Source organism: Oncorhynchus keta, chromosome 10 (assembly GCF_023373465.1).
Source record: "Oncorhynchus keta strain PuntledgeMale-10-30-2019 chromosome 10, Oket_V2, whole genome shotgun sequence".
Lineage (NCBI taxonomy): Eukaryota > Metazoa > Chordata > Actinopteri > Salmoniformes > Salmonidae > Oncorhynchus > Oncorhynchus keta.
The window spans coordinates 29,716,420-29,734,697 of record NC_068430.1 but is presented as its reverse complement, the minus strand read 5'-3'; the positions used below and the strand labels follow the sequence as shown (position 1 = coordinate 29,734,697).

Sequence of the window (18,278 nt, the reverse complement as noted above, 5' to 3'; positions counted from 1 at the left end):
TGTAAGGAGACTCCAGGTCGTTTCACAGAATCCAGCTAAAGGCCAAACTCATCCAACAGTCCTTTTGGAGCGGGGTTATGGCAGAAGACAGAATACCTCTCCCATGTTGTAGTGTCTGTCCTCTCTGTTTGGAAGAGTTATGGTAGAATGTTTATTTGGATGCCTTAGTTTCCACTCAGTACAGATCTAATGACTACTGTGATTCAGAGAATCTTTCCATAACCTGGAAGTGATGGAGCAACTCTGCCACAGGACCATTTCCTCTGTTGCTTGGCAGAGATGGAATGAATCTGAATGGAGAACACAGATTTATGTTGGAGACTCCAGTTTCCCACACAGTGTGAAGGAAATGACATAGTGCCCAAGTGGCACACAACTGTACCTAAATTGTAAGTAACGCAGAGCACATGCAGATGCTGTGACAGACTGTTTTCCTCTATCTGCCGCGGGAGGATGTGTTGCAGTTGTGAACTCCAATGACCTTTGGAGTCCTACAGCAGCAGGCAGGGTGTTTGGACACAGTAAAGTAGCAGTGCCAGCGTTTTAAGAACAACACTTCAATCACAGTGTGAGCTGGAGACCGCCCAGCCAGGGATACTTCTCTCAAGCTAATTAGACCGTGTCGACAACATTCAGTGGCTCCTGAAAATCAACAAATCTAGGTTTGTTCGATAGAAGTAGGCCTATGCTCTAGTGACATATTTTGTTTATGCTACATTCAATGGTGAATTTGAGAAAAATAGCTTTTTAAAGCAAAAGATGAGCTCTGAAAGATGTCTTCAACTCTGTGGTGGAGTGATTGTTACTTGAGTATTTTTGTCTCTGGTCCTGTTGCTATGTTGAGGGTATGGCCCGAAAAAAAAAATGTGCCAGCATTTCTGTGGTGTTTTGTTCACATCCCCCACCCCCATTGGTTAGATAGCCCATAAAGTGGCTTAGAGTCACATTGGAGTCTCTATTTTCGGCTGCCGTTAAGGCAGCACAAGTGTCAAATGCACGTTCAATGGCAATTTCAACCTGTTATGCCCCATTTTAAATCGTGACGTATTTGATTACTCCGGATGTCAACTTCATGCAATCACGTTCCGCTACTGTTTGGAGAGCATAGGATAGTTTCACAAGACAAGATGGTGGAGAGCCTAGTCTCTCGTCAGAAAACACATTTATTTTGGGAGATTGCAAAATGTGAGCTTTTCATTCAAGACAGGGGAAACATGTTTCAGTTGATAATAAAACATGTTTCGTTAAGTTACTTTTTCCTCAACTTGTTTCTATAACTTTCTAGCAAGTCAATCTATCTGGCAAAATGTGTAGAATTGCAGGAAGTTAGCTGTAAAAGCTGTAAAACTGCAACAAAATGTAACTTGGGGGACCCCCCAAGAGCCAACCCTTGTCTTTAACTGCATGTGTGGACCCACGAGCCACTGCAGCCCCCAGTTCAGATTTGTTGTGGCCCATCCCTGGTTTATACAAATAATAACTCTGAAGGTTTTCTTGAGTAACAACATTCCTTTTCTGGCTGTTTAAATATTTTTAAATACTTATTCCAATGATAATCTCTTTAGAGATCACATACGTTGACATTAATTTCCAGGTTCTTGCCCAAGCTGTAGCATGTGCTTAGTTATTCCCCTTCTGTGATGTGGATGGAAGGAATGTTTATTCCATTGATGTTAGCCACTGAATTCCATGTAATGATGAGGCTCTGGTAGATGCCTTTTTAAAGACATGTGCCGGGTACTTTGTCGACTAAGAAAGTATTGGGCTGGACGTGTCTATGTGTAGTTCATACAGTGTCTTCAGACCCCTTCACTTTTTCCACATTTTGTTACATTACAGCCTTATTTTAAAATGGATTAAATTACTTTCCCCCTCATCAATCTATACACAATACCGCATAATGACAAAGCGAAAACAGGTTTTTAGATTTTGTTTTGCAAATTTAGTAAAAATAAAAAACCATAATACCCTATTTACATAAGTATTCAGAACCTTTGCTATGAGACTGGAAATTGAGCTCTGGTGCATCCTGTTAACATCGATCATCCTTGAGATGTTTCTAAATTCAATTGATTTCCAGATATGAGTGGCGCAGCGGTGTAAGGCATTGCATCTCAGTGCAAGAGGAGTCACTACAGACCCTGGTTCGATTCCAGGCTGTATCACACAAAAACCGGCCTTGATTGAGAGTCCCATAGGGAGGAGCATAATTGGCCCAGCGCCATCCGGGTTTGGGTTTGGCCGGGGTAGGCAGTCATTGTAAATAGGAATTTGTTCTTAACTGACTTGCCTAGTTAAATAAATACATTTGGAAAGTCACACACCTGTCTATATAAGGTCCCATAGTTGACAGTGCATGTCAGAGCAAGAACCAAGCCATGAGGTTGAAGGAATTGTCTGTAGAGCTCCAAGACAGAATTGTGTCGAGGCACAGATCTTGAAGGGTAACAAAAAATGTTTGCAGCATTGAAGTTCCCTAAGACCACAGTGGCCTCCATCATTCTTAAATGGAAGAAGTTTGGAACCACTTCCTAGAGTTGGCTGCCTGGCCAAACTGAGTAATCGGGGGAGAAGGGCCTTGGTCAGGAAGGTGACCAAGAACCTGATGGTCACTCAGACAGAGTTATTCTGTGAAGATGGGAGAACCTTCCAGAAGGACAACCATCTCTGCAGCACTCCACCAATTAGGCCTTTATGGTAGTGGACAGACAGAAGCCACTCAGTAAAAGGCACATGATACCCCACTTTGAGTTTGCCAGATGGCACCTAAAGGACTCTCAGACCATTATAAATAAGATTATCTTGGCCTGAATGCCAAGCGTCATGTCTGGAGGGGATGTTTTTCAGTGACAAGGACTGGGAGACTAGTCAGGATCAAGGGACGATGAACGGAGCAAAGTACAGAGAGATCCTTGATGAAAACCTGCTGCAGAGCGCCCAGGACATCAGACTGGAGGGAGAGGTTCACCTTCCAACAGGACAATGACCCTAAGCACACAGCTAAGACAACGCAGGAGTGACTTCGGGACAAGTCTCTGAATATCCTTGAGTGGCTCAGCCAGAGCCCGAACTTGAACCCGATCGAACATCTCTGAAGAGACCTGAAAATAGCTGTGCAGCGATGCTCCCCATCCAACCTGACAGAGCTTGAGAGGATCTGCAGAGAAGAATGGGAGAAACTCCCCATATATAGGTGTGCCAAGCGTGTGGCATCATACCCAGTAAGTGTTGCAGCCGAGGACAGATGGTCCCGTTCTGTGAGCTTGTGTGGCCTACCCCTTTGCGGCTGAGCCGTTGTTGCTCCTAGACGTTTCCACGTACAGTTGACCGGGGCAGCTTTAGCAGGGCATAAATTTGACAATCTGACTCGTTGGAAAGATGGTATTGTATGAAGGTACCATGTTGAAAGTCACTGAGCTCTACTGTCAATGTTTGTCTATGGAGATTGCATGGCGGTGTGCTGGATTTAATACACCTATCAGCAACGGGTGTGGCAGAAATTGCTGAATCCATTCATTTAAAGGGGTGTCCACATACTTTTGTATATATAGTGTATGTCACACTAATAGAACTAAAATATACCTCAAAGGTCTATAAGGTGTGTACAATACTCATGTATAAGCATAGCCATGTAAATGCAGGTAACTGACCATCCGTGTGTTCTGTGTTGTAGATGGGAAGAGGAGCTGAACAGACGAGAGCATATGGAGTCCATGGTGGAATCCATGCAGGAGGTGAGTAGACATTAACCATCAATTCACTTTCATCATTACATCAATTTACCTTCACCATTACAAGAATTCACCACCATTACATTAACTTACCTCCATTACATCAACTTACCATTTGGTCAATTCACCTTCACTATTAAATGTATTCACTCTAATCTCAACATCCAATTCTACTTTATTCCTAGCTAAAGTATAGTGCCTCTCAAGGGGTCATTGTCGTAAAGAAGACAGAGACAGACATGAAGACTTGAAAATATATATTTCCTGCTGAATTGCTTACCTGTCCCCATCCTTCCTTTCTTATGGTCTTTTTACCCATAATGTCCTTGAGCAGGTGTCTGTCAACTGAATTGGGCCATCTAGGCTGTTTCTAGGTTTTCTTTTCTGACATCTCCCTAGAAACAGCCTAGATGGCTCACATAGCAGACCTGAATGTCAGTGTCTCACCACTATTCCCTGTGTATCTGTAGATAAAGCGCATTAGTCCCCATCGTTACATCAGTGGATAACATGGCGCCGGAGAACAAGGCTGAGGTTTATGTATTCCTAACCAATTGTGGGTCTTTTTTTTTGTTGTTTCTTTGTGTTTAACATTTTTTTACTTGTTTTGTACTTAATGTTGCTGCTACCGTCTCTTATGACCGAAAATGACTTCTGGGCATCAGAATAGCGATTTACTCACAACAGACTGGCAGAATCCTTTTTTTTCCTTTAACGAGTCCGACGAGCCCGATGTGAATGATATACTGCTTTCCCGTGAACAGGCCCAGTTCCCCGTCATTTGAGTGAAGAGAAGACAGAGAAAAAGGGGCCAAAGGGCGGGCTGCCTTCTGAGAATTCATAGGCGATCGAATAAACCCCCACTTCCTTCCATTCTTTTAGCAAACGTGCAATCTTTGGAAAATAAAATAATGACCTACGCGGAAGATTAAAATACCAACGGGATATTCCAAACTGTATTATCTTATGCTTCAAAGAGTCGTGGCTGAACAACGACAGTATCAATATACAGCTGGTTGGTTATACGCTGTATCGGCAGGACAGAACAACGGCGTCTGGTAAAACAAGGGGTGGCGACTATGTGTTTTTGTAAATAACAGCTGGTGCACGATATCTAAGGAAGGCTCAAGGTTTTGCTCACCTGAGGTAGAGTATCTCATGACAAGGTCCTAGTAGCCAGGGACTTTAACGCAGTGAAACTTAAATCCGTCTTCCAAATTTCTATCAGCATGTTAAATGTGCAACCAGAGGGGGAAAAAAACTCTGGACCACCTATACTCCACAAACCGATCCACATACAAAGCTCGCCCTCCATTTGGCAAATCTGACCATAATTCTATCCTCCTGATTCCTGCTTACAAGCAAAAATTAAAGCTGGAAGCACCAGTGACTCGATCAATAAAAAAGTGGTCAGATGAAGCAGATGCTAAGCTACAGGACTGTTTTGCTAGCACAGACTGGAATATGTTCCGGGATTCATCCAATGGCATTGAGGAGTACACCACATCTGTCATTGGCTTCATCAATAAGTGCATCGATGACGTCGTCCCCACAGTGACCATACGTACATACCCCAACCAGAAGCCATGGATTACAGGCAACATCTGCACTGAGCTAAAGGCTAGAGCTGCCTCTTTCAAGGAGCGGGACTCTAACCCGGAAGCTTATAAGAAATCCCGCTATGCCCTCCAACGAACCGTAAAACAGTAAAGCGACAATACAGGGCTAAGATTGAATCGTACTACACTAGCTTTGACACTCGTCGGATGTGGAAGGGCTTGCAAACCATTACAGACTACAAAGGGAAACACAGCCGAGAGCAGCCCAGTGACACAAGCCTACCAGACGAGCTAAACTACTTCTATGTTCACTTCAAGGCAAATAACACTGAAACATGCATGAAAGCACCAGCTGTTCCGGAAGACTGTGTGATCATGCTCTCCACAGCCGATGTGAGTAAGACATTCACAAGGCCGCAGGGCGAGACGGATTTCCAAGACGTGTGAGCATGCTTTGACCAACTGGCAAGTGTCTTCACTGATATTTGCAACCTCTCCCTGTCTGAGTCTATAATACCAACATGTTTTAAGCAGACCATAGTCCCTGTGCCCAAGAAAACTAAGGAAACCTGCCTAAATGACTACTGACCCGTAGCACTCACGTCTGTAGCCATGAAGTGCTTTGAAAGGCTGGTCATGGCTCACATCAACGCTATTATCCCAGAAACTCTAGACCCACTCCAATTTGCATACCACTCTAACAGATCCACAGATGATGCAATCTCTATTGCACTCCACACTGCCCTTTCCCACCTGGACAAATGGAACACCTATATGAGAATGTTATTCATTGACTACAGCTCAGCGTTCCATACCGTAGTGCCCTCACACAACAGTGGTAGGCCTGATCACCGACAACGACGAGACAGCCTATAGGGAGGAGGTCAGGACAACCACCTCTCCCTCAACGTGATCAAGACTAAGGAGATGATTGTGGACTACAGGAAAAAGAAGACAGAGCACACCCCCATTCCCATCGACAGGGCTGTAGTGGAGCAGGTTGAGAGCTTCAAGTTCCTTGGTGTCCACATCCCCAACAAACTAACATCGTCCAAGCACACCAAGACAGTCGTGAAGAGGGTACGACAAATCCTATTCCCCCTCAGAAGACTGTAAAGATGTGGCATGGATCCTCAGATCCTCAAAATGTTATACAGCTGCACCATTGAGAGCATGGTTGCATCACTACCTGGTATGGCAACTGCTCGGCCTCCAACCGCAAGACACTGCAGAGGGTAGTGCGAATGGCCCAGTACATCACTGGGGCCAAGCTTCCTGCCATCCAGAACCTCTGCACCAGGTGATGTCAAAGGAAGGAATTGTCAAAGATTCCAGCCACCCTAGTCATAGACTGTTCCCTCTGCTAACCCCCCGTTACACTGCTGCTACTCTGTTGTTGTCATCTATGCATAGGCACTTTATTAACTCTACCTAGCAGCGGTGTAAAAGGGGGGTATCAGAGGGAACGGTCTATGACTAGGGTGGCTAGAATCTTTGACAATTCTTAGGGCCTTCCTTTGACATGTTACCTCAACTAACCGGCGCCCCCTCACATTGACTCTGTACCGGTACCCCCCTGTGTATAGTCTCACTAATGTTATTTTACTGCTGCTCTTTATTTACTTGTTACTTTTATTTCTTATTCTTACTCATATTTTTGTTTTCAACTGCATTGTTGGTTCGGGGCTCGTAAGTAAGCATTTCACTGTAAGGTCTACTACACCTGTTGTATTCGGTGCATGTGACTAATACAATTTGATTTGAGTTTATAGTATCATGGCCCAAGGCAGGCACTATGCTCCCTATGCCACATCAAACACCTCTGCAGGTGCTAGTATAGTAGCAACCCCATCTTTCTGCACAACCATCGAGGACATCGATCAACGGCAGCATTTGTGTTTGTGTTGGATTATGGCTCAGCAGAATTCTGGAAGTGAAAATAATTCCCTGGGGGGCTCTTACCTCTCTGAGCTCACACAGGCAGATGTTGTTTAGCATGGAAGTGAAACAGGAAATCGGCTCTCTGATAGTCATTTGATAAAGGATATCAGTTGATTATGTAGTGGAATTAACTCTGTATGTAGTCCCCCTCGGCATCTACTGTAATGTCCTTAATCCATCTTTATCACTTAAAGTTATTCCACTGAATAATGTAAAAATATAGGTATAGGCCATATTCAATATCATGCTGTCTCGAATATGGTAAATAAGAATGTGTGTTAGTTTTTGCTGCATGTGTTTGATTGTATGTGCTTGGGGCATGCGTTTGAATTGTGTAACTACAGTTGAAGTCGGAAGTTTACATACAGTTAGGTTGGAGTCATTAAAACTTTCAAACACTCCACAAATTTCTTGTAAACCAACTATAGTTTTGGCAAGTCGGTTAGGACATCTACGTTGTGCATGACAAGTAATTTTTCCAACAATTGTTTACAGGCAGATTATTTCACTGTATCACAATTCCAGTGGGTCAGAAGTTTACATGCACTAAGTTGACTGTGCCTTTAAACGGCTTGGAATATTCCAGAAAATGTCATGGCTTTAGAAGCTTCTCATACGCTAATTGACATAATTTGAGTCAATTGGAGGTGTGGATGTATTTCAATGCTTACCTTCAAACTCAGTGCCTCTTTGCTTGACATCATGGGGAAATCAAAAGAAATCAGCCAAGACCTCAGAAAAAAAATGTGTAGACCTCCATAAGTCTGTTTCATCCTTGGGAGCAATTTCCAAATGCCTGAAGGTACCACGTTCATCTGAACAAACAATAGTACGCACGTATGAACACCATGAGACCATGCAGCCGTCATCACTAAGGAAGGAGACATGTTCTGTCTCCTAGAGATGAATGTACTTTGGTGTGAAAAGTACAAATCAATCCCAGAACAACAGCAAAGGACCTTGTGAAGATGCTGGAGGAAACCGGTATGAGTCCTATATCAACATAAGCTGAAAGGCCGCTCAACAAGGAAGAAGCAACTGCTCCAAAACTGCCATAAAATAGTCCGACTACGGTTTGCAACTGCACATGGGGGGACAAAGATTGTACTTTTTGGAGAAATGTCCTCTGGTCTGATGAAACAAAAAATGGAACTGTTTGGCCATAATGACCATCATTATGTTTTGAGGAAAAGGGGGATGCCGCAAGCAGAAGAACACCATCCCAACCGTGAAGCAAGCGGGTGGCAGCATAATGTGGTACAAAATAAATACATTTATGTGGATATATTAAAGCAACATCTCAAGACATCAGTCAGGAAGTTAAAGCTTGGTCGCAAATGGGACTTCCAAATGGACAATGACCCCAAGCATAATTCCAAAGTTGTGGCAAAATGGCTTAAGGGCAACAAACTCAATCATATAGAAAATTTGTGGGCAGAACTGAAAGTGTGTGTGAGCAAGGAGGCCTACAACCCTGACTCAGTTACCAGCTCTGGGGGCCGAAATTCACCCAATTTATTGTGGGAAGCTTGTGGAAGACTACTCAAAACATTTTACCCAAGTTAAACAATGTTACCAAATACTAATTGAGTGTATGTAAACTTCTGACCCACTGGGAATGTGATGAAAGAAATAAAAGCTGAAATATATCATTCTCTCTGCTATTATTCTGACATTTCACATTCTTAAAATAAAGTGGTAATCCTAACTGACCTAGGACAGGGAATTTTAACTTTTTACTTGGATTAAATGTCATGAATTATGAAAAACTGAGTTTAAATGTATTTGGTTAAGGTGTATGTAAACTTTTGACTTCAACTGTTTGTGTGTGTGGTGTGTTCAGAGTGCTCAGGAGTCAGAGGAGATCCAGGATGAACTGAAGGAGAAGGTGGACAGGCTGAAGGCTGAGCTGGTGGTCTTTAAGAGTCTCATGAGCGATGTAAGTATAACATACACACCTTCCCTTCACACTCCACTGCAGCACTGTCACAGACTGACAGATACCACAGTCATATTCCTGTTCAAATGATGCCAATCATATTCTCAACAATACAACAGCATTGGTTGTATTGACAGTAGTATTGTTCTTTATAGGTGATGATAGATGTTGTCAGTCATACTGTAGAGGTCCTTAGGGCTTCATTCATCATACTGAACACTCTCCGAGACTGGGCTCCAGGACAGGCTTGCAGATTCACACCCCTCCTTTTTTGGATTTTTACTCCGCAGTCCAAACATATTCTGCCGCAATTGCAAGAGGGCCTTTCAGACAGGTATTCATTGAATGCTCCGATAACAAGTGTTCATAAACACACTATATCTGCGCAGCACCTTATTTTTCCCATGGAGCTTGCCTCTAGTGTAACGGCTGTAATATGTTGCAGCTGGCCAAGCCTTAGCTTTTGTTTGGTCAGGAATGAATAAACAAAATTAGCAAGGAGTTGTTTGGATTTCCGTTGAAACCATTCTAGCTTGGCTCCCTCTCTTATTTACTTCTGTGTTTAACTGGCCATGTCAGTTAGTGGCATTGTGGGTAATAGCAGCTGCCTCCTCATGACAGATATCTGTAGTCAGAGAAGGATCTATGCAGTACATATGAGGTAACACACAGTGTGACCTGATAGACCTCCAGGGTAGTGAATAAACACTGTGATTTGGGAAGTGTCCTTTGAATAGGTGTACTTTGTCGTTGCTCACTATTAAGGGCGGTCGACGTCTGAGTTCCCAATATGTCAGGAGGGATCTGGATATGAAAGTAAGAGATACCTCTATTCCTGCCTCCCCACTTCCCTTCACCCTAGAATCAAAATACTAGCTTTTCCCTTACTACACTACTGTGAAACAGTGTTGTGAGTATTGTAGACGGTAAAGTATAGAATTGTTTGGTCATAACTAGCATTTTAGAGTAATTGCAAGTTATTGAGTGACAAAAAGAAGCATGAGATGTAGCAGTGATGAAATTCACCTTGGCGTGTAGGATGTTTCCTTTGGACATTCACAGAGATGTTGCATGATGTGTTATTGACCCAGACTGACTGGATGTGGGTTTCTGCTGGGTCTGCAATCTGAACCACAGTGTATTCAGTTGACTTTAATACTGCTGCAAATGGTCAGTCACACAGATATGAACTCAGCATGTGACTTCTGTTATTCATATCAGTCTGATGGCTTTGAAATGCCTTTTAGACATTTGTTGAGTACAGTAAGTGGAGGTTTTGGGTGGATGATTCAATGTTTCACAGCCAACAACAGACACCTCTCCTTCCTTTCCAGCAAATGTCTGACCTGGACTCTAAAATCCAAGAGAAAGCCATGCGGGTGGACATGGACATCTGCCGGCGCATCGACATCACCGCCAAACTGTGTGACGTGGCTCAGCAGCGCAACTCAGAGGACATGTCCAAGATGTTCAATGTCAGCCCGGCCAGGTCACTCCCAGAGAGGGTGTGTATCTATCTGTACGTTAGGCCTCAGTCTGCAATAGCTAACAGTGTACTGCTGCTACACTCTCTTCTACATAGGCAGACACACACAGCCACAAACACAATGCTCACTGACCCTTCCACCATACCAAATACACACACAGTCGCTGCTCAGTGGTGAACTGAAGCTTTGACTTTCCATTGCGCCGACATTGCTGGCCAAAGTCAAAATATTAATCCAGACAGAATCAGACCAGAGGCTTTTTAGGTGGTGTATGGTACTGCCTAAATCATTAATATCAGAATAGACAAATTGCCCCAAATTCTGTCCTGCATTGATGCACTGAGTGAGTAACCTGGTTGGGGGTGTGTGTGTTCCAGGGCGCCACGGCGTGCTGCAGGAAGGAGCGCAGGCCTGTGTCTGATGAGGACAGCTCTGAGATGGATGCAGACCCCAGCACCTCAGAGGAGGAGGAGGTCCCTCTTAACATCACTGATGAAATGAAACGAATGCTCAACCAACTGTGAGTCAGCCTTCACACGAACACTCATTACAGCCATCCAGAAAGACGAGCTGGCTTCGTTATGACCCCCTCCACACGTGCGCAGACACATCACAGGAGGCTGCTGAGTGGAGAACGGCTCATAGTAATGGCCGGAACGGAGCATATGGAACGGCATCAAACACCTGGAAGCCATGTGTTTGACATATAATACCATTCGACTGATTCTGCTCCAGTCATTACCATGAGCCCGCTCTCCCCAATTAAGGTGCCACCAACCTCCTGTGACACACACACCCCAGTGGTGCATTGTATTTATATAATGTTGTCCTTTACTCCCATCTAGTGTTAATGCAGAGTGCGGCATTCATTTTGTCTTCAGTAGGGCCACCAAAAGCCAGATGAGAACATTACATTACAGAATATCTTCATTGTGTATATGTATGCCTAAAATGTAGTTTTGAATAATAGTGTCAATAATAAAAGTATCATTTGTGTTCCACTAAAACTTCTGTCACTGTCTCAAGTCTTTCTCAAACACTGTGTGTATTCTGTTTTCCTGCATGTCTTCTCTATGGATCTTTCCTTCTCTGTGTTTGGACCTCTTGTAAATGTGTTGCCTGTTGTTTCTCCTCATTTCTTCCCTCTTTTCCTTCCTGTCTCTGTGCCACACAGACATTGTTCAGATGATAATTGTGTTGCCAGGAGGGAGACGTTTGACATGGATGACGACTGTGACAGCCTGACGTGGGAAGAGAATGACGAGACCCTGTTGCTATGGGAGGACTTCACCAACTATAACATACAACCCAGTGCCATCACCGCATCAAACTGCACAGCCACCAGCGCAGCCAACAGCAACACAGAGGAGCCTGTGAGTCGGATTAGACACCACACAGCAAATGTCAAGGATACTTATGTACAGGAAAAATATAAAACAGTTAAATTACCACTACCTACTGATATACTAATGGTCAAGGGTACAGGAGGGCATTGAGGAGTCGGTTACCTCCCATACTTCCCATCCATTCATATTCGGCAAACACAAATGTTTGCAGTAAAATAACGTTTCTTCATTTTGACTTGAAGGTCAAATTCTGCCCATTGTTATGCTCCAGTTGAGAAATGAAATGCAATATCCAAACGATGAATGAGAGTGTTTCAGCTAATCCTCTATGCTTCTTCCCAGGTCTCTCAGGATGGAAGCCTGGGCAGCCTCATAGATGAGACAGAATCCCTATTCAAGACCAGAGAGCAGGAGTACCAGGAGACCATTGGCGCGATTGAGGTGAACAGGCTGTGTGTGCCTGTGTGTGTGTGTCTGAGAGTGAGAATGTGACAGAAACAGAGGTACAGTAACAAAAATAGAAGAGAATGAAATCCCCTGAGATGTATCTTCCTGTTAGAGATCTATTGTATCTAACAGAAACACCTGTCAAGTAACAGGACATAGGAGGACAACGACTGCCTTTTGATTTGTTGGTTGTTTTGTCCCTCTTGCTGTTTGGTTTTGATTTGTGACTCCGGTGACCATTCATCTGGCCAGAGTGACTCAGTCCCTGGCAGGGCTGGCACCTGTCCCAGCTCAATGTCACTGATGTCTCTCTCTCTCTCTCCTCCCTACCCTCTCTCTTCGGTCCTCCTTACTCTTTCCCCTTCTATTTCTCTGGCTTCCTTTCTCCTCATCTCCTCTCTCTATCATCTCTCTCTCCCTCACTCAGATGGAGCTAGCCACAGCGAAGAGTGACATGAACAGACACCTGCATGAGTACATGGAGATGTGTAGCATGAAGCGTGGTCTGGATGTGCAGATGGAGACGTGCAGGAGGATGATCAAAGGGGGCAGGAACTCTCCCTCTGTCAGCTCGGTGGCCAGCAGCGACTCAGGGAATACTGATGAGATCCAGGAAGAACTATTGGACAAGGACGGAGAGGCTGAGGTGCCAATCAGCTGATGGCTGTCCTGCCTGGCACCGCCCCTCACTCCTCCACTCACTGACGTATAGCTGCTCACAGAGCTCCACCCTGCTTGGGGGTTGGCCCGTTTGGCACTGTTGGCTGGGGGTCCTGATGGGCCTAAGGGTCTGTCCCACTCTCCCAACTGGTGCTTATTGTCTCTGTTCTCATAGGGATGGAGGGGGACGGTGTTCCTTTGCTTCACAAGTATTATAAGGCAGAGGTGGCACATACAATACATTGTCAGCTGTGCTCTCTTCCTCAGTGCTGCCTTGCTGGTTTCTTCAACCTAATCAGAGCTCCACAAGAACAACCAGCAAAACAGTCAATCTTATCAAACCAGTCGTACTGGCTCACTATTAGCATATTCGAAACAGTTGCACTGTCACCATCGTCAATCTGTTGGACTGAGGTGGACAGTCCATTTGGTCAACAGGGAACAACATACACAACAGTATTCACCAGTGAGAATATATGCCTGAGTTATTTTAATAATCACAAATCAAGAGCAATCACACAATTTTCTACTTGCATGTGCCCCATGGATGCAGATGGATCATTCACATACGGTACATGGGTATTGAAATGTTCTCACCAGAGTCAATACAAACAAAACAGCCTGACTGGACTCTCCATGGTTACCAGTGTTTACTGGGGAACGGAGCACAGCCCTTTGCTGCATAATGCATTGTTCAAGCTCTATGCAATTTAGCTAGCCTTATTTCAGGATGACCTTCCCTACCCTTCTTTTCCCTTATGATTAGCCTTTTTGAGCTGGGCAGGTGTTTTCTAGTTGTCATTCAGAGTGCTCATGTGTGTTCTCCGAAGTAGAAGGTGCAGAATTGTCTCAAAAAAGGGAAATGTTGGAACAGTGACCCCTAGTTGTCTTTGTCAAAGGCATACCCCTTCCCTCCCTACCCATGTTAATGTAATGTCTGTAAACATGGAAAAGATGATTGAAAATAATATGGAACAAGGCGCCAGCAAATATGCTGTTTTTGATTTGTATTGCCTTTTGCTGATCACTATCATACTAAGCTTCAGCCAAATTTTGTAATTTCCCCTAAAATGTATATGTTATGATTGTTAGAACTAAGTTCTTGATTGTCCCTTGGGCTACTCTTTGGTAAGTCCAAGGGGCTGTTGAGAGTTATTGGTCATCTGTTTGTCCTCTCAGAGAGAGGTTATGGAAGATATATTACACAAAACAATCACGGAAACTGGCAACACCATGTACATTGGTTGCTAATACAATTCCTAACTTATACACTGTACAATGCCATATTTAGGTTATATTTTTGCCAATCTGGGCGACTAACCTCAAATGGCATCTCACAAAAACTCCCCTCCCTTCTGTCCAGCCTATCATATTCCATTGTCATGTGCCCTGGATTGGGCTTAGAATAGTTTGTACATACATAAGAGACACAGGAGGTTGGTGGCACCTTAATTGGGGAGAACTGGCTCATTGTAATGACTGGAGCGGAATAGGTGGAATGGGAGAATTCATCAAACACATGATTTCCAGGTGTTTGATGCCATTCAATGAGCCGTTCTCCCCTCAGCAGCCTCCTGTGATAAGAGGGCTGTTGGCATGTGATCGTATACCCTAGATGCCTTTCTGTTCATAATGCGCTATACGTAATTCATTTTGTTGTATTACATTCAGTCTAATGATTTTCATTGAACTAATCAATTAACAAAATTGATGAACGCACAAGGATTGGGAGAGGTTTTCTGCAAGTTATTTTTCAATTGGTTTATGAAATGTTGTTACTTTGCAGAATCAAGGATAAAAGTGCTATTTGTATGATGAGGGTTTTAATAATTACATTTGTCATTGCATTGTCTCTGTGGGGAAGAGAGGCTATTGCATTTGGTTGTTTCTCTGAATTGTTTTACATTTGAACTAGAGGCACATCCTAGTTACAGTACAATAGTGTTGCAATTCTCGAAATCAATTCCTGTAGCTTTAAATGGGCCTATAGTCCATGAAATTGCATTATACAGATTGAATTGTGAGTGTTGAGGCAGAAATGAAATATTCTCTGTATCATATTCTGTTAACATATGTAGCATATTCCGTTAACATCATAGATGGTCAAAATGGTCAGGACACTTAACTATTTCATCTGACACAAAAAGGCTGGCCCAATCAGTCTAGTGTATATTATTTCCTAAACCATAGTAAAATATTCAGACACATAACATTCAGGGAGAGGCCTTATTCCCAGCTAACCATCAAAATACATTGTATAAGATTTAAAACCAGCATGACGTAAGCCATGTTTTTGCTCGTCCTTTGTTGCACCATACAGTGTAGGCTGGTAACCATTAGGCCTATGCCCTTATTTCTCATGATGTCTCAGGATGTCATTTCTACAAAGAGAACAAATCAGATAACATACGCCACATACACAAAAGTATGTGGACACCCCTTCCAATAAGTAGATTTGGCTATTTCATGCACACAATCGAGCACACAGCCATTCAATCTCCATAGACAAAGATTGGCAGTAGAATGGCCTTACTGAAGATCTCAGTGAATTTCAACATGGCACCGTCATAGGGTGGCACTTTTCCAACAAGTCACTTCGTCAAATTTCTTCCCTGCTAGTGCTGCACCGGTCAACTTTAAGTGCTGTTATTGTGAAGTGGAAATGTCTAGGAGCAACAACGGCTCAGTCGCGAAGCGGTAGGCCACACAAGCTCACAGATCGGGACTGCGTGTAAAAATTGTCCATCCTTGGTTGCAACACTTACTACCAAGTTCCAAACTGCCTCTGGAAGCAATGTCAACACAATAACTATTTGTCGGGAGCTTCATGAAATGGGTTTCCATAGCCGAGCAGCCGCATGGAAGCCTAAGATCACCATGCGCAATGCCAAGCGTCGGCTAGAGTGCTTTAAGCTTGCCGCCATTGGACTCTGGAGCAGTGGAAACGTGTTCTCTGGAGTGAAGAATCACGCTTCACTGTCTGGCAGTCCGACCAACAAATCTGAGTTTTGCGGATGCCAGGAGAGCGCTACCTACCCCAATGCATAGTGCCAACTGTAAAGTTTGGTGTAGGAGGAAAAATGGTCTGGGGTTGTTTTTAATGGTTCGGGATAGGCCCCTTAGTTCCAGTGAAGAGAAATCTTAACACTATAGCATAGTGTTCTAGATGATTCTGTGCTTACAACTTTGTGGCAACAATTTGGGGAAGGCCCTTTCCTGTTTCAGCATGACAATGCCCCCGTGCACAAAGCAAGGACCTTACAGAAATGGTTTGTCGAGATTGGTGGGGAAGAACTTGACCGGCATGCACAGAGCCCTGACCTCAATCCCATCGAACAACTTTGGGATGCACTGGAAGGCCGACTGCGAGCCAGGCCTGATTGCCCAACATCAGTGTTCGGCCACACTAATGCCCTTCTGGCTGAATGGAAGCAAGTCCCCGCAGCAATGTTCCAACATCTAGTGGAAAGCCTTCCCAGAAGTGGAGGCTGTTATAGCAGCAAAGGGGGGACCAACTCTATATTAATGCCCATGATTTTTGGAATGAGATGTTCGACGAGCAGGTGTCCACATACTTTTAGTCATGTAGGGTATTTCCCATTGAACAGATTGTAGACATGTTGATTATGGCAGCCACCCGCACCTCTGATTCAGACGGGTTGTGTTAAATGCGGAAGACAGATTTCAGTTGAATGCTTTGTCGTACAACTGACTAGGTATGTCCCTTTCTTTGATAAATGTGTGGTCAATATCCAGGGGCAGTCTTCTGAGTACAGTCCAACCTAACTATCAGAACTGGTGCAAAAAAAAATATCTTGCCGTGAGTTAGAACACATCTGATGTGTACCTGACACATTGTTCTCTGTCCAGCAAGCAAACACAAATTGTAAATGTTTAATTGAACTAGTATGTAGCCTACCCTTACAGGACTATGATCATCCAGAAAGTCTGGCTCATTGAGCCTATATGGGAACCTGCAGTGGTTGGGTTTAAATGTTTCATGGGTGTTTTATATGAGTGGGTTTTATTAATGTAGTGCAAGGGTCTAAAATGTTACATTAGCCATTGCTGATATGTATTTTATATTGCTTTGTCACCATAACATACTGAGTTTGCCTGTAATGGGTGGTTATAGAGTATTGTAGAGATAGCAGTAGGTCAGAGTCCCCAGTCAAAGTAGCCATTGAGGAAAGTACTGTCTTTACTATGACCATTGATGACCAGTGTATTTTTTTTTTTTAGACACATCACATTATGATGATGCTATTTCAAGCCTGCTGTTTCTAACTCACATTTCTGTCCCTGCATCTTATTTCAATGCATACCTCTGCATTGTAAAGTACAATGTTATTTTTATGTCATCTATCAGTAAAACTTTGCATTCATGGGGATTTAGGATATACTGTTGTTAAAAAAAAAAAGAATGTACACTTATTGGTGTTGGGGGGAAATGAAATAAAATGGTGGATTGCCTTTAGCTTGAGTCTTTGTTCTCCATTGGAGATGTAGCCTATCATGTTTAATTATACATATTACAATGTTTGATGTGCATGTAATTGCACCCACGTCATGCACACATGCTGGCATGCATTTTTTAGATGCATGCCAGCAAAGCCACTACACAACACTAAACAATACATTAATTGCACTATAATGGTGACAAATGGTGCCCACATGCGGTTAGAGCCTACATAAAGCTGTTTCAACAGGAGTGCTTTCTTCTCAGCACCATGGAGTGAATCCTTCAAACTGCTACATTTGGCTAATCAGCAGATCCTTGTCTGGCAGCAAAACAGTTCATTCAGCATCATTTACTGCCTTTTTTAAAAACATAGCTGATATGGCTGACCTGCTTAAACAAATGTGGTTTCTAATGACAATTGAGATGCACAAACTATGGCATAAGGGAATGATGAGTGGACAAAAGGCAATCTGTAATTTTGATTAAGACAATGAGAGCTAAAACTTTTGTTTAGCGTTTTTTAAATGTAGAGTGACAGAATTCAGAACAGGCTGTTTTTCCAGTATTTTCTCTGTATACCAAGTCAGAACTGTAGGATGAATAAAGGGGGCATATAAGCAGTAAATGAAATCTCGCACAATATTCAATTATGATTTCTCTAAAACAGGCTAGTATAGGCTACATGTGCACCACCAAGTCAGAACAG

At 43.4% G+C, this 18,278-nt stretch overlaps 1 protein-coding gene across 2 annotated transcripts in view; it reads left to right on the top strand.

The window, feature by feature from the left end:
• The window catches only part of iffo2b (intermediate filament family orphan 2b), a 41,045-nt gene extending 23,458 nt beyond the window's left edge, over positions 1 to 17,587 (top strand). The window contains exons 2-8 of one of the 2 annotated variants that reach the window (XM_035777625.2): positions 3,674 to 3,734; positions 9,075 to 9,170; positions 10,505 to 10,675; positions 11,035 to 11,177; positions 11,862 to 12,030; positions 12,346 to 12,444; positions 12,878 to 17,587. In XM_035777625.2, the coding sequence (XP_035633518.1) occupies positions 3,674 to 3,734; positions 9,075 to 9,170; positions 10,505 to 10,675; positions 11,035 to 11,177; positions 11,862 to 12,030; positions 12,346 to 12,444; positions 12,878 to 13,111 (973 nt within the window). In that variant the 3' untranslated portion in view covers positions 13,112 to 17,587. Of the gene's footprint in view, positions 1 to 3,673; positions 3,735 to 9,074; positions 9,171 to 10,504; positions 10,676 to 11,034; positions 11,178 to 11,831; positions 12,031 to 12,345; positions 12,445 to 12,877 lie in introns of both variants that reach the window. The other variant, XM_035777624.2, reaches the window with a different exon arrangement.
• Positions 17,588 to 18,278: the final 691 nt, after the last annotated feature.